The 24,629-nt window shown below is 54.2% G+C and overlaps 1 protein-coding gene across 1 annotated transcript; it reads left to right on the plus strand.

Annotated features, from left to right (window-relative positions):
- The first annotated feature begins 1,215 nt into the window (after window positions 1-1,215).
- LOC149280433 (ephrin-A3-like) lies at window positions 1,216-24,302 on the plus strand. Its single transcript, XM_089500450.1, has 5 exons — window positions 1,216-1,460; window positions 22,708-22,997; window positions 23,097-23,162; window positions 23,241-23,318; window positions 24,181-24,302. The coding sequence occupies exons 1-5, from the start codon at window positions 1,216-1,218 to the stop codon at window positions 24,300-24,302; spliced, it is 801 nt and encodes a 266-aa protein (XP_089356576.1).
- Window positions 24,303-24,629: the final 327 nt, after the last annotated feature.

Here is a 24,629-nt window from a genome sequence, read left to right on the forward strand (position 1 = left end):
GATCATTAGGAGCCCATTAGGAGCCAGCAGGCTGGAGTCTTATCTCATTACTTAAAAGGCCATAAATCCGGGATATGCTTCCTGCTTCCATACCCCCCCGCAGCTCGCGTGCGCGGCACACGCTCCCATCATACACCATCTCCTCAGCCCGGTCCTCGTTTCATGGAGGTCCCACATCCCCGGCGCCATGTGTGTCCATTTCTGCACCGTCACTGACCCCAACAACCCCCCTGGTGTGTCCCCTCTTCCAGGGGTACCAAAACGCAATTCCGAGAGAAATCACTATATTTACTACTTTATCAGAGAAGCGTTTACCCTACAGACGCCTGTCCAGGATTTGGGGGATTATTGGGTGTCACACGTGATCAGCGGGTCAGGCTCGCCATCGGCAGTCTACTCGGCACATTGTTGGGCTCGGCTTGTGTTCAGGGTCGCCGTGTCTGAGTGTTCGGCGGCTTGGAAGAGTCGGGCTGGGGACTCGCTTGGGATGATCCATGGACGGTTTGGATTGAAGATGCCCATAAATCAGGGCCCAGCAGCTTGTTTGTGTTCACTGTTATTTCAGCTGCTGGTCTTTGCTGGTTTCTGTTGTGGTTTGACTGGGAAGCCATCCATCTTCCCTCCACCAGATCTAGTATTTTCGCACTTGCTCGACATGTCACGCGTGACGGGGACAGTCTCTAGCTGTACGTTCCCTGTGGCTGTTAGGCTGGTACCTGCCAAGAGGTATGGTGCCCTTGAGCTGTTAGGCTGGTACCTGCCAAGGGGTATGGTGCCCTTGAGCTGTTAGGCTGGTACCTGCCTGCTGTATAGTGACCTGGGGCTGTTAGGCTGGTACCTGCCCCGGTGTACTGTGCCCTGTGGCTGTTAGGCTGGTACCTGCCCTGCTGTATGGTGACCTGGGGCTGTTAGGCTGGTACCTGCCCCGGGGTACTGTGGCTGTTAGGCTGGTACCTGCCCTGCTGTATGGTGACCTGGGGCTGTTAGGCTGGTACCTGCCCCTGTGTACTGTGCCCTGTGGCTGTTAGGCTGGTACCTGTCCTGCTGTTTGGTGACCCGGGGCTGTTAGGCTGGTACCTGCCCGGTGTACGGTGCCCCGGGGCATCTGTATTGTGCAGATGACAGATCCATCGTGCCTGCGAATACAGATGGGCGGAGCCTGTCGGCGCACTCAAACCCCGAAGATAGTGGGTGTTTAAGATGCATGGGCGGGGTATGCTGGAGGCGGTGCGTGGCTCGCTGGGGCCCTATCGATTGCGGCGATTAAGGCTGTGCAGGCGTGTCGTGGGCGGAGTCTTTGTGGGATGTGGGCGGGGCCGTCGGCACCCTCCGTTCAGTCGCTGGCAGTGCGCTGTTCGGTGCAGGATGTCTCTGATCTCTCTGCTGCTTCCTCTGCTCTCCCTCCTCCCCGGGACCGGAGCGAACCGGCATGCGGTGCACTGGAACAGCTCCAACTACCAGTAAGTGCGGGGCTGTATGATGGGGTCTGCAGGCTGAGTGTTGCCTGTGGGGGGGGGGCTGCAGTCTGAGTGTTGGCTGTGTGGGGGCATGCAGGCTGAGTGTTGGATGTAGGGGGGGGGCTGCAGGCTGAGTGTTGGATGTAGGGGGGGGGGGCTGCAGGCTGAGTGGCTGTATGAGGGTCAGCAGGCTGACATTTGGCCATATGGGGGCTGCACGCTGTATGAGGGGCTGAGGGCTGGTGCTATAGGGGGCAGCGGGCTATATGGGGCAGCAGAGCTCAGTCTGTATATTCCGTTGGCTGATGCAGAGCGCTATGTGTGAAGGAGACTGCAGAGCTGAGACTGATTTCATTGTTAGTTGAGGGGATGTACGAAGCGGCAGAGCTGCTGTCTTGTGTCGGGCGCACACACTTTATCATGGGATAATTTAATCAGTTATTTGCGTTTGTGTGGCACAGGAGGGGTTAATTGTACCCACGCAAATATTTTGCCCAGTCCTGGCTTATGGTGGTTGTACTGCAGTAAGAGCGCACACTCTAGTGAGTGGGGTATGCTGTGACAACAGGGGGTACGCTCTAGTTGGTGTGATACTAGATGACACGTCACAGTGCATGCTGTAGTGAGTGGGGGACACAGTGCCAGTGCAAAGAGGGCACTCCAGTAAGTGGGGTACACGTTGTGACAGAGCAGAGCGCATGCTTCGGCGAGTAACAGTGTGACTGCTCTTTAATGAGATGTTTTAGTATTTATGGCTTCATTCAGCGGGGTAGTGCTGCAGCGTTCTCAGGCTGGCGGCGGTGGGGCGCACGCTCTTGCTGGCGGTGGGGCACATGCTCTTGGCGGCCGTGGTTGTTGGGGTCATGCTCCCGTCTGCGCAGTCCGCAGCTCACCGTGAGATGCTGAGATGAAGCATTTAACGCAGATAAATCACACTCGGGGTCGGTGCAGAGGCGGCGCTGGGGTTATTAATTAGGTATCTGAATTTACATGTAGGGGCATCTGCAGAACATGAGCCGGGTGTTTGTGAAACATCTGTCCCGCGCACGCGCCATCCATCACTCGCCCCTTTGCATGTAATAATCAGGAACTTAACATCCCCGGCATGCCTGTCCGGGTGCAGATACCCCTACCCGGTGTCATTACTGTGGCAGACCGAGCCGCCAGCCCTCCTCCCAGCTGCGAGAATCACTTAACAGGATTTCTTATTGCTGCAAATTAAATTAAAAAGCGCTCCCTGTCGCTGCGCTGGAGATGGCCTCCTGGGACCCATACTGGGTGTTGGGGCGGCAGGTTTTGGGGTTACTCGCGCTTCCTGTCTGGTGAGCCTACTATAGATCCTGATGTGAGCTGATTTTTTGTGTTTTTGTTGATCCCAGATACAGTGCTTGGGGCAAGGGGGGGGGGGGCGTTGGGAGGAATCTATTATGGAGATTGTCTTGGTTCATCCATTCAGTCACACTCTTCATTTACTGTCATTTTTGGGAAAGACGTGGCACCTAGTGCTTTGGATGCGGGGACAGAACATGATGGGGCCGCGGGGCCATTCTGCTTCTCTTGGGATTTTGGTGCGGGGAGCGTTGACTTGTTACGGGGGGTCTGCTGGCCTGAGAAGGAGGCTGGGTGCTCCATGTCCACCTGAGAAAGGTCACCGAGTAAAGTGCTGGGTGCAGATGGCTGTGCGAAAAGGCTGGGAGGGCGACATGCTGGTGGAGGGGAGAGTGTTGGTTCGAGCATAATCTATATCTCCTCTCCCGACCTTTCACCGTCTCTTCTAACCCGCCTCACCCACTGTCTTTCTGGAATTCCATGAATGGCGTCCCGTTACCTGAAGCTCAACATCTCCAAGACCGAGTTTATGGTGACCCCGCCATCCCCTCCGTCCACAACTCACTGCCGACAGCTCCACCATCCAACGGACAGACCAAGTTGGCTGTGGTGTCGCACTTCACTCTCCTTCATCCGTCACCAAATCCTGCCTCCGTCTCCCGAATCTGCCCGTTCCTCACACAAGAAGTACCCACTCCCTTGTGATTTCCCGCCTGGATTATTGCAACTCCCTACTAACTTCTCTTTGCCCCCCCGTCTGTGCGCTGCGCGCGCCGTCCTCTCGTACTGGCTTGCGACCCCCCCCCGTCCGTGCCTTCCTCTCGTACTGGCTTGCGACCCCCCCCCCCCCCCGTGCGCGCCGTCCTCTCGTACTGGCTTGCGACCCCCCGTCTGTGCGATGTGCGCGCCGTCCTCTCGTACTGGCTTGCGACCCCCCCCCCCCCAATTCCATGCGCGCCGTCCTCTCGTACCGGCTTGCGACCCCCCCCCGTCTGTGCGCGCCGTCCTCTCGGACCGGCTCGCGACCCCCCCCGAGCGTGCCGTCCTCTCGTACTCTCCTTCATCCGTCACCAAATCCTGCCTCCGTCTCCCGAATCTGCCCGTTCCTCACACAAGAAGTACCCACTCCCTTGTGATTTCCCGCCTGGATTATTGCAACTCCCTACTAACTTCTCTTTGCCGTCTTCCACCTACCCGTCCAACACTGCAGCTGGATTAATATTTCTCCGTCACCTCTCCTCATCTGCATCTCCTCTGCGACAATCGCTCCGCCAGAATGAACACCCCCTATATCCCTACCCTCCTTTCCAAATACCCCCTAACCTCCCTCTGTTCCTCTCATGACCTTCATCTCTCTTCTACAGTCATTGCCCCTTCTAACCCCCGTAGTCAGTATTTGCCCCGTGCCGTACCTCTTCTCACACCTGTACTCAGGATTTGCCCCGCGCTGCACCCCTTCTGTGGATTTCCCTTTCTCGTCCCTTTAGACTTTCTCCCTCTTACGCAACTTTCAGACGCTCTCTGGAAACCCACCTCTTTAAGACGTAAACAACCTTTCCGCCTATCGCTCTCAGCCAGCATCCTAATCCAGCCAATCACATCGACAGCCCTTCCTGACCCAACCAACACGCTCCCCCCGTCCGTGCCGTCCTTACGTACCATCTCGCCCCCGTCCGTGCCGTCCTCTCGTACCGTCTCGCCCCCGTCCGTGCCGTCCTCTCGTACCGTCTCACCCCCCGTCTGTGCCGTCCTCTCGTACCGTCCGTGTCGCCCTCTCGTACCGTCTCGCCCCCGTCTGTGCCGTCCTCTCGTACCGGCTTGCGACCCCCCCCCCCGTCTGTGCGCTGTGCGTCCTCTCGTACCGTCTCTCCCCCGTCCGTGCCGTCCTCTCGTACCGTCTCACCCCCCGTCTGTGCCGTCCTCTCGTACCGTCCGTGTCGCCCTCTCGTACCGTCTCGCCCCCGTCTGTGCCGTCCTCTCGTACCGGCTTGCGACCCCCCCCCCCCGTCTGTGCGCTGTGCGTCCTCTCGTACCGTCTCTCCCCCGTCCGTGCCGTCCTCTCGTACCGTCTCACCCCCCGTCTGTACCGTCCGTGTCGTCCTCTCGTACCGTCTCGCCCCCGTCTGTGCCGTCCTCTCGTACCGTCTCGCCCCCGTCCGTGCGCGCCGCCCTCTCGTACTGTCTCGCCCCCGTCTGCGCCGTCGTCTCGCCCCCGTCCGTGCCGTCCTCTCGTACCGTCCTCTCGTACCGTCTCGCTCTCGTCCGTGCCGTCCTCTCGTACCGTCTCGCCCCCGTCCGCGCCGTCCTCTTCGTACCGTCTCGTCCTCTCGTACCGTCTCACTCTCGTCCGTGCCGTCCTCTCGTACCGTCTCGCCCCCGTCCGTGCGCGCCGTCCTCTCGTACTGGCTTGCGACCCCCCCCCCGGACGTGCCGTCCTCTCGTACTGGCTTGCGACCCCCCCCCCCCGTGCGCGCCGTCCTCTCGTACCGGCTTGCGACCCCCCCCGTCTGTGCGCTGCGCGCGCCGTCCTCTCGTACTGGCTTGCGACCCCCCCCCCCCGTCCGTGCCGTCCTCTCGTACCGGCTTGCGACCCCCCCCCCCCGTCTGTGCGCTGCGCGCGCCGTCCTCTCGTACTGGCTTGCGACCCCCCCCGTCCGTGCCTTCCTCTCGTACTGGCTTGCGACCCCCCCCCCCCCGTGCGCGCCGTCCTCTCGTACTGGCTTGCGACCCCCCGTCTGTGCGATGTGCGCGCCGTCCTCTCGTACTGGCTTGCGACCCCCCCCCCCCCCAATTCCATGCGCGCCGTCCTCTCGTACCGGCTTGCGACCCCCCCCCGTCTGTGCGCGCCGTCCTCTCGGACCGGCTCGTGACCCCCCCCGAGCGTGCCGTCCTCTCGTACTCACGGAGGAGGACATGCGATGTAAAGAGGAATGGAATGTTATAAGGAGCCCTCGCTGTGACTGCCAAGGAGTCCCCACACTTTGCTACCAGGCAGGAAACTTTCTACGGCTCGCAGTCATGGGTGTCTGCTGGCTGGAAGCTTGACGTGGGATGTTGCTGTAGATGGCGTTACCTGTACAGTGGGGTAGCCATAGGAGGTGAGCCGGGACTGTATCGGGAAAGACTTGGGGGTCTCAAACTGTCCGGAATGGGCGAGAGAAGAGAGATGCAGGGGGAGTTAAGAGTACAGAAGGAGGGGAAAAGATACAATAGGAGGCCAGAACCTAGAGGGTCAGAGGCTGAGATGGAATGGAAGGAAGTCTTTCTTTCTGGGAGCATGGTAGATAAGTGGACCAGCCTCCCAGCGGAAGTGGTAGAGGCTAATCCATTAAGGGAATTTGTAGGCATATGTATCCTGAATGGGGCCAATCTGCGAGCAGGTTCTGGGTTTCTCTTGACTGGGAAGTGTGACGCGGACAGGTCACTATGGAAGCTGTCACACCATTTCAGTCCGGGAAACTCCATGCATACAAATGCCCGTCGGCCCCCGGGTGACCCTGTAGGTGATGTGCAGCACCGATGCTATCTGCGAGCCAGGGATTGCTCACTGGTGAGTGAGGCAGATTGCCTAATTACTTTGTGCTTTAGAAAGTATTTGAAGGCTGTGGTGTGGAATGGGACCCCCGGCATAGCTGTCTGTGTGCCCTGCTCCAGTTGCGCGCCGTGGGACGTTATACTCGGCTATAGGTTGGGGTGTTGGGCGCAGGAAGCCCATCGCTTTCCCTGGCTGAGGGTGAGGTTGGTGCAGCTCTCTCCCGTGATAAATAGCTGCACGTTTCCCCAGGAGAACATTATATGAAATGGGTCTAGGAGCCGTCCTTACGCAACCAGGTTGTTTCACCTGTTGAGGCTTAGTCCTCCCCAGTATTTAGCAGAAGCGAAATCTATGGTACTTTGGCCAATGTTATGACCTCTGACTTTCGCACTGATGGAGTGTGTTCTTTGGCTAGTGGGGAAGTAACTGGTCATGTGTGTGGGGGGGGACTTTCATGCTTTTGTGGTTGTGTTTGAAGGCGTGTGATGTGATATGGCTGCCGTGTCTGTGCTCACCCCATGCTGCTGCATCATCCGACTGCTCCTTTATAGTCCTCTCTGACGGTAGGCGCCGAGAAACAAGAAACCCGTATCCTTCTCATAAAAGCACAGCTGGGTGCAGTGTGTACTCCAATCCAGCACACGCGGGGCTCTGCCGTGTACATACAGTGTGTGTGTACTCCGATCCAGCACACGCGGGTCTCTGCTGTGTACATACAGTGTGTGTGTGTGTGTACTCCAATCCAGCACACGCGGGTCTCTGCTGTGTACATACAGTGTGTGTGTGTGTGTACTCCGATCCAGCACACGCGGGTCTCTGCTGTGTACATACAGTGTGTGTGTGTGTGTACTCTGATCCAGCACACGCGGAGCTCTGCCGTGTACATACAGTGTGTGTGTACTCCGATCCAGCACACGCGGGTCTCTGCTGTGTACATACAGTGTGTGTGTGTGTGTACTCCGATCCAGCACACGCGGGTCTCTGCTGTGTACATACAGTGTGTGTGTGTGTGTACTCTGATCCAGCACACGCGGAGCTCTGCCGTGTACATACAGTGTGTGTGTACTCCGATCCAGCACACGCGGGTCTCTGCTGTGTACATACAGTGTGTGTGTGTACTCCGATCCAGCACACGCGGGGCTCTGCCATGTACATACAGTGTGTGTGTGTGTACTCCGATCCAGCGCACGCGGGTCTCTGCTGTGTACATACAGTGTGTGTGTACTCCGAGCCAGCACACGTGGGGCACTGCCGTGTACATATAGTGTGTGTGTACTCCGAGCCAGCACACGCGGGGCTCTGCCGTGTATATAGTGTGTGTGTACTCCGATCCAGCACACGCGGGGCTCTGGCGTGTACATACAGTGTGTGTGTGTGTACTCCGATCCAGCGCACACGGGGCTCTGCCGTGTACATACAGTGTGTGTGTACTCCGAGCCAGCACACGTGGGGCACTGCCGTGTACATATAGTGTGTGTGTACTTCGATCCAGCGCACGCGGGGCTCTGCCATGTACATACAGTGTGTGTGTGTACTCGGAACCAGCACACGCCGGGCTCTGCCATGTACATACAGTGTGTGTGTACTCCGATCCAGCACACGCCGGGCTCTGCCGTGTACATACAGTGTGTGTGTGTACTCCGATCCAGCAAACGCAGGGCTCTGTTGTGTACATAGTGTGTGTAGCACATGTGGGGCTCTGCCGTGTACATATAGTGTGTGTGTACTCCGAGCCAGCACAGGTGGGGCACTGCCGTGTACATATAGTGTGTGTGTACTTCGATCCAGTGCACGCGGGGCTCTGCCGTGTACATACAGTGGGTGTGTGTACTCCGATCTAGAGCACGCAGGGCTATGCCGTGTTCATAGTCTGTAATTGCAGATCTCGCATTGGTGTTTATATGAGGCTCTGCCGTGTACATACAGTGTGTATACACGTCTCTCTCGTGGTATTAACCCCCGCTGGTAACATTGGGTGGTGTTTGTGTTGTGCGCGCGGTTTCGGTGCCGGTGAGCTTGCAGCTGACTCCCGGTTACCCTCCATCCCCCGGCTTGTGATCTTCCTCCGTGGCTGTGAAGCCGGAGATAAGACGCTCGGTTACATGAGGTGCCACCCGGAGTCACCAGGGAGTGCGCGCGGTCTGCCGTGGCAGCAGCGTTCCTTCAAATAGCATCATGTAACGAGAAAGCATGTATTGTGGTGAAATGCAAGGGGCCACAAACCGGTGGTAAATATTGTCAGGGGCCACGCAGATCAGACAGCCAACCAGATCAGCAGGGCTTATGTGGTCAGTTGGGTCTGGTAAACGTTCTTGCTTAGCTATCTGCAGGTTCCGTCTGGATCATTTACTAACGGAGGGGGGGGGGGATTACTCTCCTTTACCCTCCCAGCATTTCCTACTGTAGCTATGGGCTCCCGCCGTCGCTGGATGTCCCTATGGGCATTGGCTATAGGTGCGCAGAGATTCGTTCCGTCTGTGCTTGCGGTATCCTGTATGTCGGGATGGCTGATGGGCGTTCCGCGTGGCTTTGAGTGAATGCGTGGGAACGCGCTCCTGGTCCGCGCCGTGGCCTTCGGTAGCGTTACTCGCGGTCAGTGCGTTTGTTAGCGTTGCATGGAGTGGAGATTTCTCGCTGTTACGGGTTTTCTGCATGCATGCAGCCTCTCCTTGCACGTTCACACGCGGATTCCCGCTGTCCCAAGGCGGCCAAAGGGTGGGAACCATATTCAGTGTCCACGTAGAGTAGGGCTTGAGAAAATGACTCAGCATGGGGTGCATTAGCACAGGATATTGCCTCTCAATGAGCTCATTTCCATGGGCTCCAGTGTGATTGTGGGTGGGGGGCTTTACTCTTAAACGCTGCCCAGTTAAACAAACTGGAAGGGATAGACCTTAAGCCGGACTCGGCAGAACGCGGTGGGAGCCGCCGGCCACGTCTTATGAATAAAAACCCCATTGAGAAGGAGAGTCTGGTGAGATGTTAATGGTCGGCTGGACCTGTCAGCCGGTTCCTGGCTACCAGGGGTGAGTGGGCTGGGTACCAAGTGAGCCATTAACCCTTTCGCTGGTTTGTCACCACGTTAAATCGGCGCGCACGCTCTGGGGATAGTGGGTGCGTGTCAGAGAGGCCATCGTTACCTGATGGTATATGCACTGTGGTTATATGGCTGCGGGGTGCAAAATATGTCCTGCTTTAAAATGCTAAATGAATAAGATGGTTGCCTTCACGTTGATATAATGACATGACCTGCGGTGGTTTTTATAGAAGTGCTGAAGCTTCCGTTAGCGTGTCCTGCGAAGCCCACCACATTCATGAAGCAAACGTTATTGGTTTTGGTGAAACCTCCTGCGCGTCGAGAAGCCCCCCGAGATGTGCTCGGTGGGGTCAGTGTTGCTACAGAGGGTGCAAGGTCTGTTGTTTGATCCTCCTTAAACATGGGGGCCAGTAATCCGTGAAAATCCCGTGAGATACTGGAGAGGGTGGTTTGAGGCATGAAAGGGGCCGTGGAGCCGAGCTCTTCTCCCGGAGCGATCAGTCAGTGGGTGAATGTGTCTGTCATGGGCTGCATTCAGGGCCTTCCTAACAGCTTCAAGGGAAGATGGCCTTTTATTATCCGTCCCTTTAAATGGCTGCACATCAAGAACCGCGGTGAAAAGGGCCCTTCAGATTAGTCCATTCACTGCGAGAGACCCTGGAATTCAAAACATCTCTGTATCAAAAGGCGATGGATTCCCTGCTTAGGGCTTTGTGTCTATTGAGCGATTTGAAGGCAGGATTCTCCCATCTAGAAAAGCACCAAGTACCCTCTTTAATCTGTGGTCGGGTAGGAATAGGCAAAGACTTCCGTCTCCAGTTGCCTGTCAGGGTGTGGAGCGCTTCCTTACTTGTTGGCACCGCAGAGATCATGCGCGGGGCATATTGGTCCTAATGTGTCTGTAGAATGGGCAGGATCTGCCATTGACCCGTTTAGGAACTGAGCCCGTAAGACTTTGCGTTTGTCCTTGGGCACAGCATGCGTGGCTCCCAATATGTGGCCCTCTGTGGATGTGGTGTTGGATCTGTGTGACGGGCTGTAAGAGGAGGGCCACGGATTCCCCCCATTGCCCCATTGCCCCAGTGCTTTTCCCTGAATGTGAATGAGCTCCTGGCGAATTCCCAGTGCATGCCGCTGCTCCGAGCCGGTGCTGAGTAATTATTCCTGCTACCGGACCTTTCAGCACTTCTCTGATTGATAAATTGATCCATGTGCTTTGGCGTTGGGGGAGGTTGGATGAGACGCTGCGTGGAAGAGAGATGGGTTTTCAGCAGAGCGAGTGATTCTCGCTGCCTGTCATGGTGCAACCAAGAAAGGGGTTCTCACCGGGACTCCGCCAGGAAAGTCTTCGCTTGTGTCCTAAATGGATCGCCATTTCCACATGTACTGCGCGCTACAATCCTATTAACCAGCTTACTATGTTCTAGATCAGCACACCCTTGATTTCTTTATCGGTAGCCGGTTGACTTCTGTGTAGTTCCCGTGGCCCATGGACACGTGTCCTCTGTTCTTGGGTTCTGTGGGCCGTTCACATTGATCTCCCTGTAAGGAACCTCAGTATCGTTCGTGTTCCTGTCTGTAGTCTGGGGTATGTAATGGCCCGCACTGTGTTACCCAGAGCTGGGGGCATACAGTGTCTCCTGCTTGTTCCCAGGTGGTTCCTGGGAGCATCTCCTGTATCCCTGGATTTGTTTTGGAGCTGTCGGGTGTAACTTGCTTTGTGATTTTGCTTCCTTTGTCTCTGCTCTCACGCCCCAAATATATTTTGCCCCTCTGTCCCAGTTCTCATACCCTTTTGTATATGTGCTTCCTATACCCCCTCTCTTGGTGCTGTGCGTCTTATACCCATGAGCTTCTCACAGATCTGTCCATTCAGAGCCACGTGTGTCTCCATACTGTGATATCTGGGGCCCTCTGGTAGAGTCCTCAGGGTTTGAAATTGTTTGGTGCAGAATGTCAAGGGCTTTAAACATCATCCCTGAGGCACCCGGCCACACGGGGTCTCCCAGATTTCATGTGTGTGGGGGTTTCATGCAGGTTGACTTTGACCGGAGTGGATTCTCGGGCCCGGGGTTAACGCGCCGGGTGCTGAAAGGGGTATATAAGCTGTATATATTTTAAATGTTCCCATCGTGTTGTGCTCTAGACACTCGTTTCTCCCACGAGTGACCTGAGGCATCCGTTGTTGTTGGGTATAATGAGCCTGACGATCGCCGCCTGTCCTTGGGGTGACATTCATGGCCGCCGGGGCGTGTTTCTCATTTCAGCAAGCTCTCAAATTGTGTTTTGTGTGAGCCGGTTTAATCTATACATCAACTCCTCACCAGTTAATTACACGTAAACGCTTTGCCAGGTGTGTCGGGCCCCAGCGGGCTCTAAGAGGCCATTCACAGACTATTACAAAGGGTGATTGTTGCTTCCTCGACTCCATGCGGCTTGGAAGGCGGCCACTGGTGTCTTTCTTCTTGTGAACATCTTTGCCCGAGTGTGTCTCATACGGCGACAGGCTCTGGGGATTCCCAGCCCTCACATCTGACACTTTAGGGTTAAACGGAATTACCCGTTATTCGGTAGACACCTGCAAAGCCCCGGTTGCCGGCAGCGCCAGTCATGTCCAGGACCATTGGGGTGATCCCTGGGTTTCCAAACATTATATTCCCTTATTAATAAAACAGGTTGCAGGTCGTGTTTAATTTGTGTTTAGCTTTGGGGGTAACTAGCCAAATGCCCCCTCCCGCTAGCACCGACTGAGTGTATCTTGTGACCGTATTAACAGGGCCACTAATTGAGTAAGTGGACATGGATTGATTGTTTAATTAAAACCCAATTTAGAACTCTATTGATCTTGTTAGCGGGTCCCCTGCGGTTGGGCTTTTAAAAAGATTACAACGGTCCGGGATCTGTCAATACTGCGAGCGCAACAACTTTCTTAATCCCGCCTCAAATAATTGGGTACCCAGCCATGGCTCGTCGGACAGGCTGCTCGCCCACGAAATGCTCCTGGGGTCCGCGCTTTATACAGGAGGCCCGGGGTCGTTCTATTCTCGGGGATAGGGTGTCGGATCACCCGTGCCCAAGCGCCATAGCATGTAATTGGGGATCCGTAAGCGTGTTGTTTGCCCTCCCGTGCTGTAGGCGGTTACCGAAGGGCTGTTGTGACAGCGCATGGAAGGTGTTAGATGGCAGAGTCTGTCCTACAAAGCCAGTCATGCAGAAGATGCGTCTCCTGTGTGATGTCTACACGGCTGAGGAATGCTTAGAAATGCCCCATAAGCCATGATTTGATGCCCCAGGATATCCTGCTCCATTGTGGGGTATGATGGCCCGGCCCGGCCCTGGCACCTGAGGGGTTATGGCTATGATTTCTGAAGTGTCCTTGGTGTGCGGACATATGCTGCCCATCGCATGCACCAGAGGTGCTGTTTGTGACTGACGGACGTGCCCTTCTTTCAGACCAGTCCCCCTAGAAATAGAAATGCTGGAAATTGTTGGGCTGCCCAATTTTTGTGTGGATCGGGTGGCTTTCTGATAAAATAAAGCGTCGCTAGGCAGATGGAGGCTTTCCGGTGGTTTCCTTGCACGTGCCCTCTCCCCAGGGATATGTCTGAGGGCCAGCGGCTCTCCAGCATCGGCTCCATACTTAATGTTAATAATGGTTGATGTGGGGGCTGGAGACATGCAGAGTCGGATCCTTACTCCACATTAACCCTTTGGATGAAGGCTCCTGTTTGTGGGTAATGATGCTTGGTGCTGGTTTCACTGGAGAGTTTGGAGCTCCACGTCCTCCCGCCCGCTCCCGAGGAGAGATGTGCGACCATGCAGTAAATATAAGAGCGGCACACGGATCCTGTGCGGCTTTGTGCGATGTGGGGAGAGCTTGTTTCTAATTTAGGAGCTGAGTGCTTCAAACGGAGCCACCAAGCCCTGTTGCTTTAAACTTTTATGACAGCTGAAAGGGGGGGGCTGGCCTGATGGACACGGATGGCTCTCAAAGGCACACACGCGTGTTCTTCCTGTGTCCTAGTCCCTGGTTTCCATACATTCACTTTACTAGGTAAATGTGGGTGGGGGAGGCAGATGGAGCTCATAGTCTCCGTCAGGCCATATAAATCCTCTGGCCACGCTGTCACTCCGGGGGGGGGGGTCTTGGTCCATGGTTGGAGCTTTGTGGCTGACAGTGTGCCCCTCCTGACTATTCACAGCATATGTGAGCCCCCAAATACCCAAGGTGTTCCGTGTCTGTTATCCACATGTCCTTTCCTGCTGTCTGTCTGCCGCTACCAAGCCTTGTCCAAGGGTCTTAATGGTGGGATGTTTCCTGCACACTCGGTCCCATTCCTGGCCACCGAGATAAATTTACTCCGAGGGAATCTTAATGGATTCTGAGTCTGATCAGCAGTGCTAAATTACAGGAACACGGGGCTGCTGGAGCTCGGTAAGCACATTATTTATCCGGTGGTCCCTCGACAGAGCCGACGCTTCCCATGACAACTGGCCCATTATAACTGTTTCCAGGTATAATGGGAGACCCTGTCCCAAGGAGCTTACAGTCTAGCGGTATAATGGGAGACCCTGTCCCAAGGAGCTTACAGTCTAGCGGTATAATGGGAGACCCTGTCCCAAGGAGCTTACAGTCTAGCGGTATAAAGGGGAGACCCTGTCCTGAGGAGCTTACAGTCTAGCGGTATAATGGCAGACCCTGTCCTGAGGAGCTTACAGTCTAGCGGTATAATGGGAGACCCTGTCCCAAGGAGCTTACAGTCTAGCGGTATAAAGGGGAGACCCTGTCCTGAGGAGCTTACAGTCTAGCGGTATAATGGCAGACCCTGTCCTGAGGAGCTTACAGTCTAGCGGTATAATGGCAGACCCTGTCCTGAGGAGCTTACAGTCTAGCGGTGTAATGGGAGACCCTGTCCTGAGGAGCTTACAGTCTAGCGGTATAATGGCAGACCCTGTCCTGAGGAGCTTACAGTCTAGTGGTGTATTGGCATACTTTGGTTCTTTATTGTTAGGTTTGACTTGTATTGAGAGGTTTGTGGGCAGATGTGACTTCCAGGGGCATTCAGATGGTTCCTGTGTTCATTCCTCAAGGACTATATGGATTCTACTGGTAGAAATATGAGGGTCCCTTTAACAGAAAGGGCCCCCTGATCCCCCTCCTTATAATTCATTGTCTTTCGCTGTTGTGGGCAGTCATAAAGGCGACTGTATCCCTTTGATGTTTGAGAATTATGTTTGATTTATTTTAACTGCTCAAAGCACAGATAACTGCAGAGACTGCGCCTGAGAATCCAGGGCCTGCCACAGACCGCAGATGGCTCTCGGGTAACGTGATGGCGGGCGCCGCTTTACAGACAGGCCACAGATCCGTTCTTTGGCTGCTGCTGTAGCTGGCAATGCGGCAATAATCGGGATTCACGGCCCTACAGAGATGAGCCCGGCCTGTCCAGTGGTTTAGTGGCCTGCTCTGCGGCAGAGCTGACAGTCTGCGTTCCCCAGGAGTCTCCCTCCTCCGCAGGGATTTGTTCCCAATACAATCTCCTTACTCTGCGCCGAATCCCCCGAATTACTTTGAATTGCATTTCTCTGGCAGCTTCTGACTGACCTCATAAAGCTGATTTATGGCGAGCCGGTGTCAGAAGTAGCTCTTCTCACTACTGGGCCACTATTTATCTGTTTGCCTTCTCTCATATCTCTTAAACAGCACTTTATGGCAGTCCCCCCAGATCGCTGCTGTCCCAAAGAGCTTGCAATCTACAATCTGTCACTCTTATTATTAGCTTGTGATCATAAACCGATCGGGGAATTAAGATATGGCTGAGTTACTTGTAGGCAGGGAGAATATTGAATATAATTTGTGCTTGCGGTCTCTCTTTTTCCCTGAGTAAAGTTGTTTTTTGATGGAGGTTCCTGGTAGAGATTTGAGTGCAAATCTTACTGAATCTACCCCTAGCCGTGTCTCTTAAACAAGGGTGCAAATGAAACCGCTGGTTCAGCATGAGCCGGAAGCCACACGTGCCCCTGATTCCCGCTGGGGATGTTATAATGGATGGCTTGAGAGATAACTACGAGGCAGCGATGGAATCACCTGTTGGGTTCTCTCTGACGGAGATGTAATGCGGAGATCTACCTAGAGTGTATGGTGAAAGCACCCAAACGCTCTCTATCTCCCTACCGCCGACTCTGCCTCTTCTCCGGCCAACTTTTTTCACTTCTGCTAAACGACGGGGCCTCCGGGCACACAATCTCCCCCAATTGGAGTAGTCATAAATTGGGTTTGGGCTATAAGAGAAGCTCTTTTTGCACCTCTTCCTTCTCTTGGAGCCTTGTGCCTGGTTCTGGTCCAGGCAGTGTGGTTCATGGAGAAGTGAGCGAAGAAAGCAGATATGGGGGAAACGAAAGAAGAAAAGTCAACAGAAGAATGAGTGCTGTGGGAAAGGAGACGGGACATGGAAGGGGTCCGCAGGGGAGGCAGGGAGACGTTGGAAACGTAGGCTCTCTGTGTGCCGGTGTGGCGCCCCTCTGAGTGTCATACGAAGCGGGTTCTGAAATGCAGTACCTCACTGGGCTCGGAATGTAGATGACCAAACACTTCACACACCTGTGTTTCGGGTCATCTGGTCTCTGCACAGAGCTGTAAGTCACACCGGAATCACCCAGATCTGGGACTCGCATACTGGAAAGGCTGAACCGCAGCCTCCGAACTGCACAGCCGGACGGGCAACTGCAAACACTGCTAGAAAGTGCCCAGAGCCTGGCTGAAACTCAGAGTACCTGGTACCCCAAGGGGGAGATTGTGTCCTCCTGGGGCACATCAACGTATCCATGACAATACAAAAAAGGGACACGTTGTGTCTGAGCTCACTCCCAATCTGCTGGGCAGCAGCCATGATATGAAACGAGGCCAAATCTAAGAACAAATTCTCAGCTCGGATCCAACGCTACAGACTCATACGTCTGATACACACCCGGCTTCAGGACTGTCCATCCGCCAAAGCCCATACGCTGACTGACCACGACAGGCACCCTGTGGGAGATGGGTCCTGACAGAAACAAAGCATAACCGTCACTCCGTCACAAGACAGACTTTGTGATTAGCACAGGGACTACAGACGCTGAGCCAAGACTAAGGAGTGTGTGCTGCCCTTCACTGCCCCTCTCCCCATTCCTCTGCCCGGCAGATGTCAGACGTAAAGCTGGGATGGGGACATCTGATTTTGTGGTCGTATTTTGGTCACCCATTTGGAAAAACGTGGCACCTGCTGAATGTTTGGGCTTATATTTTTGTAACCTTTGGTTCTCTGGTCCTTGGTTCCGTCTTGTTGCCGTTCTGCCCCAATCTCCTATTTATTTTCACCCTGACCGCAGATAGTTTGTCCGGTTCAGTCTTCTGTCCACGGCTCCCAGAGTTTTGCAGCCATTTTCCGGTGTTGGGTTGTTACGAGACTTTTCCTGGCTCACTGTGTGCCCTGTTTGTAGAGATGGCAGCTCTATTCCTGTACGGGTGGCGATGCCCATCCTGCCTTTGGTGTAGATAGATTTCTGTGTGTGCTTGCGCTGTGCTGCCTTCCTCCTCATCGCTCTCCACCATGAGAAAGTTCTATAAGGAGCCAGCGATGGGCCGCTGGGAAATCCAGATTTTGTCCGCCTGAATTTCAGTGAATAAGCCCCGGCCGGCCGCTTCAGAATACTAGGATCATCTTGGCGTCTCCGTGCGGCCCTGCTCCTGCCGAATGATGAACTGGCTTTGGTGGTCTTTGGAACACAGGTGGGCTCAACCCTTGGTGAAATGCTCTGCAGCCGTGGAGTTTTGTGGCCCCAGGCTCCTTCTCTCCGTGACAGCTCAGCTTTAGGCACTCGTTGACAGGGCTAGACGGCAGCGTTGTGTTACACCATTGAGTTGTTTACAGTGTTTTATCGAGCGCGATTCCGGGGCAGACAGGGCTGGTCCCTGTTTGGGGAGTTGTGGTAATTATCCAGCAGAAGAGCGCGCACTCTGTGTGCGATCGTCTTACAGCCCTGTAATGATACGAGAGCTCCTCGCGTTCTGGAGTCCTGCCCGCTCCGGCTCCCGAAAGACCAGCTCTCATCCCCGAGACACGTTTAAGGATGTATCTCCGTGAAACATACACTTATTTATTTAGCAAAACATTGAGCTTGCTTTTAATTCTGGAGCGTGGAGCCTGCGCGAGCTGGATTGAAAGACAAGTTAATAATTAATCGAGCAGGACCGCAGGGTCACAGGCTGCAGCAATGATCAGAAGCCGACGCTTCCGTCTCGCTCAGATTAGGAGGCCGGGGATTGTCTGTTGAGTGGATATGAGGGGATTGAAGCTCTTAATCAGCAATGGCGCTCCCGGAAGGCTGCCCTTTACAGTGTTAAGAAAATAAACAGGGATTTAATTTTAACAGGGCGCAAAATCCTCTTTCTATCTGCTCTTTACTCCGAGAGCCTCATTAGTATGTGGAAAACCAGGAGACTTAGTGGCTCTTAATTCTCCACTAAACGCCACTCACGGAAACAAGTCAATCGGGCAGATTTCTGAGGTTAGCGCCCTGCGTGGGATGGGGCACTATATCACATGGCGGAGGAAACAGATAAAATACAGATACATTATAATAAATAAAAACCTCTCTGCGCATGTAAAATGCCTACGGAAGTAGACTGTATCTGTCTACCGGCAGCTCAAACCCCCCCCCCCCAGGAGCAGATTACTAAACAGATTGATCCATAGGCGGGCCCCCAACAAGATGGCCACGATGCCCCTGGGATCTTGTGTGATGAGAGGTGTAAATGATGTCCATGTAGGCAAGAAATGGGGGTTCTGTGAAGAACAAAGAGTGTTTTCTGCTCAAATGCTTTGCGGTTCTGAGCATTTGAGAGCCTAAAGTGATCGAACTGGGAAACTCCCATAATGACCCAGCGGAATACTGGTGCAATGGTTTACTTGGACAGTAAGCGGTGCGTGACGGCCCTCTGGGCATTTGTGAGCGAAAACACGGAATTGGCCTCTCCTGAACTGGGTGCTGGAAGCATCAGACGCTTTCACGGCTACGGTCTAATTAATCAATAATAATTAGCCCCTCTGCGCAGCCTCCATGCCGAACAAGGCTGTGAGTAATTCCGCTGGTCGTCGTTAATTTGGAAGACGAAATCCTTTTTGCCGCTTCTCCAGGTCCTCAGATCAACCTTTAAAATAATGAGCCTTTGTCTCCATCTCCATTCCTAATGAGCCAGACACAATCTCGGCTTTAGTTCCCTGTCCCGCGCATGTTTATCGCAGGACGTGATGCACTCGGCCGCGCTGCAGCCGTTGCTGTGTGAGTGGGTGTCCCATCTTGTGAGGTCAGACACAAGAGCTTTGAATTGTCGCCGAGTCCGATGGGCATTTCCCAGACCAAGTCCTTACGGACCGCTACAATAGGAGGTGCTGCTGGGAGCCGAGGGAGCCTCCGAACTGAAAGAGGCAGCAAAGATCATTCTGAAAGCGGTGACCCCAATTGACTGGAATGGCGGGACCCACGGGTGTTTATTTTCTGCTGGTAATGGTGTTTTTTCCCACTACGATATAAATGTACCGGTGCCCTTAAGAGCTCGTGTATATGTGGCGTGACTTGTGCGCTCGGTCACTCTGCTCCGTTGCCTGAGTGTAGGGAGCATAGGTTTATCTGCTAATATTCTATGTCTTCGTGAGTCTCTGTGGTCCTGTCCGAGTACTTGGCGGCAGATGTTAAACCGAACGCTGCGATTGTGATAGACTCGAGCAGAAGGCTCAGTCCTTGCTTCTCCTGGAAACTCGGGTGAAACGAAGGAAACAAGACAGACGGAAAGTGAGGCCTTCTCACCGACAGCCTGCAGCGGCACAAGCAGGTGGAGAAATGCAGATAGAGGCCAGTCTGGACACCGCTGGCTTTCGGCTGCCATAGGAGCTTAGAGGAGGTCAGATGAATGAGCGTATAATCCTCGGGTCACTGGGCGTACATAACCTGTGGGTGGCTAATACCTGGGGATCTGGCAATCGCGTGGATGAGACCCATACGCTGTTGGTGAGCGAGTCAGTGGGTAGCGCAACCTGGAGGGACGGCAACCAGCAGGAAGGAGCTGAGGTCACCACCAGCAGAGCAGAAGTATTCATGGTCCGCTGTAGGGAAATGAGGACAGACGTGGAGCCAGCTGGGGACGGGCGCGGATACCGAGGCTTTCTGCCCAGTGGTGAGTTTGTACAATATCACGAGGGTTAAACTCCTTAAAACTACTATTTAAAGATAAATTTACTGTCGGTGCACCTGGAAGAGACGTGGCTAATCCTGGAATGAGCATGATATGAGTAATAATACACATCGGCCCAGAATATCCTTATATACCCATATACTCAGGTGCGTTTTAATTCTGGAAGGTGCCGCATCGGCTGATAGCCGGTGTGATCCCCAAGCACCCGGCAACCCTTTGGTGCCATGTTACTGCAGTCAAGGGCGGCTCAGGGGTCTTCGAGTCACTGGTCTGCAGGGGACAGTTTGGCGCGCATGCTGGTACTCATTTCAGATGTCTTTTGGGGTGCCTCCTGCCTACCATTCTCTCTCCTCATGGTGCATTTAGCAGATTATATGCTGCATACACTGCCAGATACCCCCCTCCTCCCGCCATGTGATGGAAAATGTGCACAGCCGGCAATCTGTATCATACAGGAGACGCAGACAATGCCGAATATTCACATCTCTGAAGAGAGATGGGGGTTTATATACCCAGAGAGCCCGGGGCATTAGGGGAAGGTCTTAAAGCCCTTTTTGGATCAGCGAGAGAGACGCTCATAAATCTGCGCTTGCACGCACAGAAATGTTAATGCTGCTTCTGCTGGCTCCTATTGGGAAAAAGTGATAGTTGGACTTGCGTGGGGCCCGTTTTTTTTCCTCTGAGGATGGATAAAGGTACTTGGTGATCAGGGCTGCAGAGCTGACATTCTACACCCGCGGATGTCTGTGTGGTTTACCGTTTCATGGTTGCTGAAAGTCGGACAACAGCTTGTGTGAATGAAGGAGTTGCCCCTGTGCAGGAGCGCACAGTTATACCGTGAGCGCCCCGTTCCATAGAGCCACGATGAATTGGAGCCGCGCCGTTTATTCACTCGCCAATGAATTTCCAAATGCAGCACTGACCTGGGCCAGACCCGTCTGCTCTGACCCAGGTTAGACCATTCAGTTCAAGTCAAATAATGTATAACCTGATGAGTTTTGGTTGTCACGGAGTATATGATAAATGATATATGATAATGGGAATGAGAAGCTGGTAGGCAGGTTCCTGACGGGGTGGAAATTATCTTATGGTGGATACGACGTAACCTGTTTCTATGGTCGTCGTGTCTCATTGTGCAGACCGTCTTATGAACGCAGCCCCCTAAAGCCTGTCTTCTTAGTTACTAAGCCGTCGCTGTCTCTCGCTTTGGGGCTTTAGGAGTCATCTGTGATGGGACCATTAGAGCTGATGTTTCCCTCAGCCCGTCACTCAGACTCACGGCTGCCGTCCTGATGAGCCGTCCATCTAATAAACTCTTAATTATTAATGTGCAGAGCGTCTGGGACATGCAGCGGGAGGAGTGTACGGCTCATATCAGTGGCTGCAGTGGAATCCCGTCAGAAGATGGCATTATGGGTGCAGATTAGCAGGATGACGGGCCCCAGCAACCTCTTCTTTTTGGGAACGTTTGCTTGGGGTCTAAGACTCCCATGTCATCAAACCAGAGTTGACGTGAGACTCCCTCCTGTGCCCAGGTGGAGATGGCAGTAAGCAGGAGTCGCGTGATGTGGAGGGCACCTTCCGTTGTATTCTTGGCTAGGACCGCAGATGCGCAGCAGCAGCTTTAGTGGGCTCTCCTATCTCGCGCCCGTTTGCAGGCCTGTGGAGAGATGTCAGTGTGGGCCCCCGCTGGCCGTGTACTATATATGCCTGGTGCTTGAACTGTGTATCCAATGCATGAAATATCTCTTCACTTTCTCGAGCCCCCCTTTAGCTTGCATGTGTCCCCTCTCCACCCTCTCTCTTGCGCTGCCCCTGTTCTGTCAATGCGCTTTTCCCCTGCCTCGTTCCTAACTGCTTGCATTTTTCCTGCCGTGTACAGCTGTGTGCCTGCCGGCTTAAATTAGTCCCATTGAAAAGCGCATGCAGCCAGGAGGAGTCTGTTAAGATGCAGAGAGCTGGAGGCTGCTGTCGGGCTCAGAAGAGCAGTCTCTGTGGATTTGGTCTCTAGGAAGAAAGGCAGAAGCTCTGTGATGGTGCCTCTCTGCACGTAGTCCTGCTGTCCCTGTGCAGCTCACCTGATGGATTTCTCTGCACCGGCCTCTGCGGCCACGTCGTCCATTCCTGAGCACCTTGTGCTCGGGTGCCACCTTGCTTTTTGTGAGCGCGCGTGTTGTAAAGTAGTTCCCAACGAGGCAGCCCCTTCTGGGCGTATGCTGTCGTCAGCCTGGTTTAAATAAGCCTTTCTCCTAAATCACACGTTAGTCGTTGCTGTCACATTCCCCGTGCCAGACACTCACAAGACTGTTGCTGCTTAAACCCCCTCAGTCTCTCGTTAACGTCACTTAATTACATTGCTGATGGGATCCCTGCGACGTTCTGGGCTCTTGCGCGTAACTCTCCTGTGTGTGTGTGAACATAGGGCGTCCTATCCACATCTCTGGTGCTGAGGCCTCCTTACCGGCCCGTGTCAGGGATTATAGTACATCCTCTCTGCCCCAGATCTGTCATCTCCAGGCTCGCTCTATGCTCCGTGTCTCTTGTCTTTATTACTGTCGTCATTGTGATACTTGCCTCCATCAAGCGGCATGCAGGCCTTCTGTTCTCTTTATAATGAGGTGTTAGTTGCTGAGGGGATCCTCTGGGGTTTTAATATGGGGCAGGTTTTGGGGGCTATGGTGTTTTAATATGGGTGGGGCTTGAGCGGCTCCAAGATGTGTGGCCACGAGCTGCAGCTTCCAGTAGCGCTGGGTGCATCGCTGTTCCCCTCGTTGACCGCGTCCCGGCTCGCTGCCCCAGGATTGCACGCCTTGCGCTAGGTTGCAGATGGCCAGGGCATGTTACTCTCGCAGGCTACGGCTGCTTTGTCTTCCTGCTGGAAGATCCCTGTACAATCTGTCCTTGTAGTCCTGGGCGAGAGCCACGTGTCCTGCACACACCTCCTATCTACCCATCCTTTGTGCAGAACTGCATGCGATGTATGTTGTCGGTCATGTGACTGGAGTCTGCCCAGTGGGGGGGGGGGCGCTTGGTTGTGATGCCCTGTCTGGGGCATATGGTGCTGGCCAGCGAATGAAATGCCATGCTGGGTCACTGACTTGTTGTGGTTGTGTTTCAGTTTGCGCCGGGACGGTTACACGGTGCAGGTGAACGTGAACGATTACCTGGATATTTACTGTCCGCACTATAACCAGAGCCTGGCGGAGCATAAGATGGAGCAGTACATCCTGTACATGGTGAGCTACGAGGGCTACCGCACCTGCAACATCAGCCAGGGCTTCAAACGCTGGGAGTGCAACCGGCCCCACGCGCCACACAACCCCATCAAGTTCTCCGAGAAGTTCCAGCGATACAGCGCCTTTTCCCTGGGGTACGAGTTCCATGCTGGCCACGAATATTACTACATCTGTAAGTGCGCCTGTGACACTGTTGGCGGCTTGGGGGATGGCGAGAGTCGGTTGCCGAAGTCACGTCTGCCTTCCTTCACGCCTGCTTTTGTTGTTTCAGCCACGCCAACTCACAACCACCGACGGTCTTGTCTGAAGATGAAGGTGTTTGTGTGCTGCGCCACCAGTAAGTACGGCAGCCACGAGCCAGCGCCTGCTCGGAGGATCCCTGAAACTGAAATGTCCCTTTCTCTTGTTGTTGCAGCGGCCCGTTCCGGGGAGAAGCACTCGCCCACGCTGCCGCAGTTTACGATAGGACCAGAAGTAAAGATCGAGGATCTGGGTGAGTAGCGGCGGCTTCGGGCTGCTCAGTCCTTGGAGCTCTGCCTCCCCCTGCAGGGTTCGTCGGGTATTGCGGTTTACTGCATCAGGACGGCTCCAGTGTGAGGCCCAATTAGCAATTGTCAGTAGAATGGTGAAAACCATGCAAATTGAGCTGCCAGGTGGGCAGGTGCACGATAGGAAATACTCAGTACCAACCTGTGAACACGGGATAGTCATACAAATACCGTATTTTTTACAACACATTTACACAACCTTTAGATGACTTTTCTACCCCTTTACCTCTTACGCTTTACTTTATTTTCACTGGAACAGAGCTCAGGGAATACCTGCTGTCATTGGGTGACATCGCGGGCCTCTCAGCAAATCAACTGTCCGGCACAGCGGTCTGACAAGCCAGGAAATTTACTTTGATTGTAGAGGCCAAATGCTTATATTATTATATGTATAATAAGGGGATACGGGTTTTGTGCCCCTTCAGTGCCCGTTATGGCACTCGTCACCTGCGATAAACCCCACCGTCGCCTTTAAACAAGTCTGAGGGTTACTGCGACCTGCCGTGGCCCCTGCCGCATGACTTGTGCTGGGGGGTGCGACTGGCTGTGATGGGGCGTTATTTGCACAATGTTATAAACGTTAATTCGGAACAGATAACACGGGCTGCGCAGTCACAACAAAACTTCACATTTGGGTGCCCGCAGGCGGTGGCTAGAGGCACGGCTCGTGGCCTGGTATTAGGCTGCCATGGTAAGACACAGGGCCCAGTAAGGCCGAGACTTCACTCGGCAGCATAAGGAGGGGATAGCACACTGGCTACAGAAAGGGGGGCCCCGTGACTAACCCCGCTCTCTCCTGCTTTCCAGATAACTTTAATCCGGAGATTCCCAAACTAGAGAAGAGCATCAGCGGGACGAGCCCTCGACGGGAACATTTACACCTTACGGTGGCCGTGTGTCTCCTGCTCATGATACTCCTGGCGTCCTAGTCCCACCATCACCGGAGTGAATTGGAGGCCTGGAGAGTGACTGTGACCCAAAATCCACAGTAAGAACTATGGGTGGATAAAGAGCAGGTGGGGTTGGAGCTGGATGCAGAGCCCGCTTCATCCTCCATCTTAACTCTACAATAGCCTCAACCTACCACAGAGGACGCCGGCAAGCGATTTCATCAACGCCACGTCAATACGGAGGCCGGGTCTCCTGCTGCCAAATGATCCTGGGTCAGGACACAGGCCAATGTCTGCTGGCTTGTACAGATGTCCTGCATCGTGTGGGATCTGTAGACACAACTTGATGCCTGCGCTAGGTGGGCC

The sequence above is a fragment of the Sceloporus occidentalis genome, unplaced genomic scaffold (genome assembly GCF_023333645.1).
Source record: "Sceloporus occidentalis isolate IW3139 unplaced genomic scaffold, rSceOcc1.0.p SCAF_155, whole genome shotgun sequence".
NCBI classification, from domain to species: Eukaryota; Metazoa; Chordata; class Lepidosauria; order Squamata; family Phrynosomatidae; genus Sceloporus; species Sceloporus occidentalis.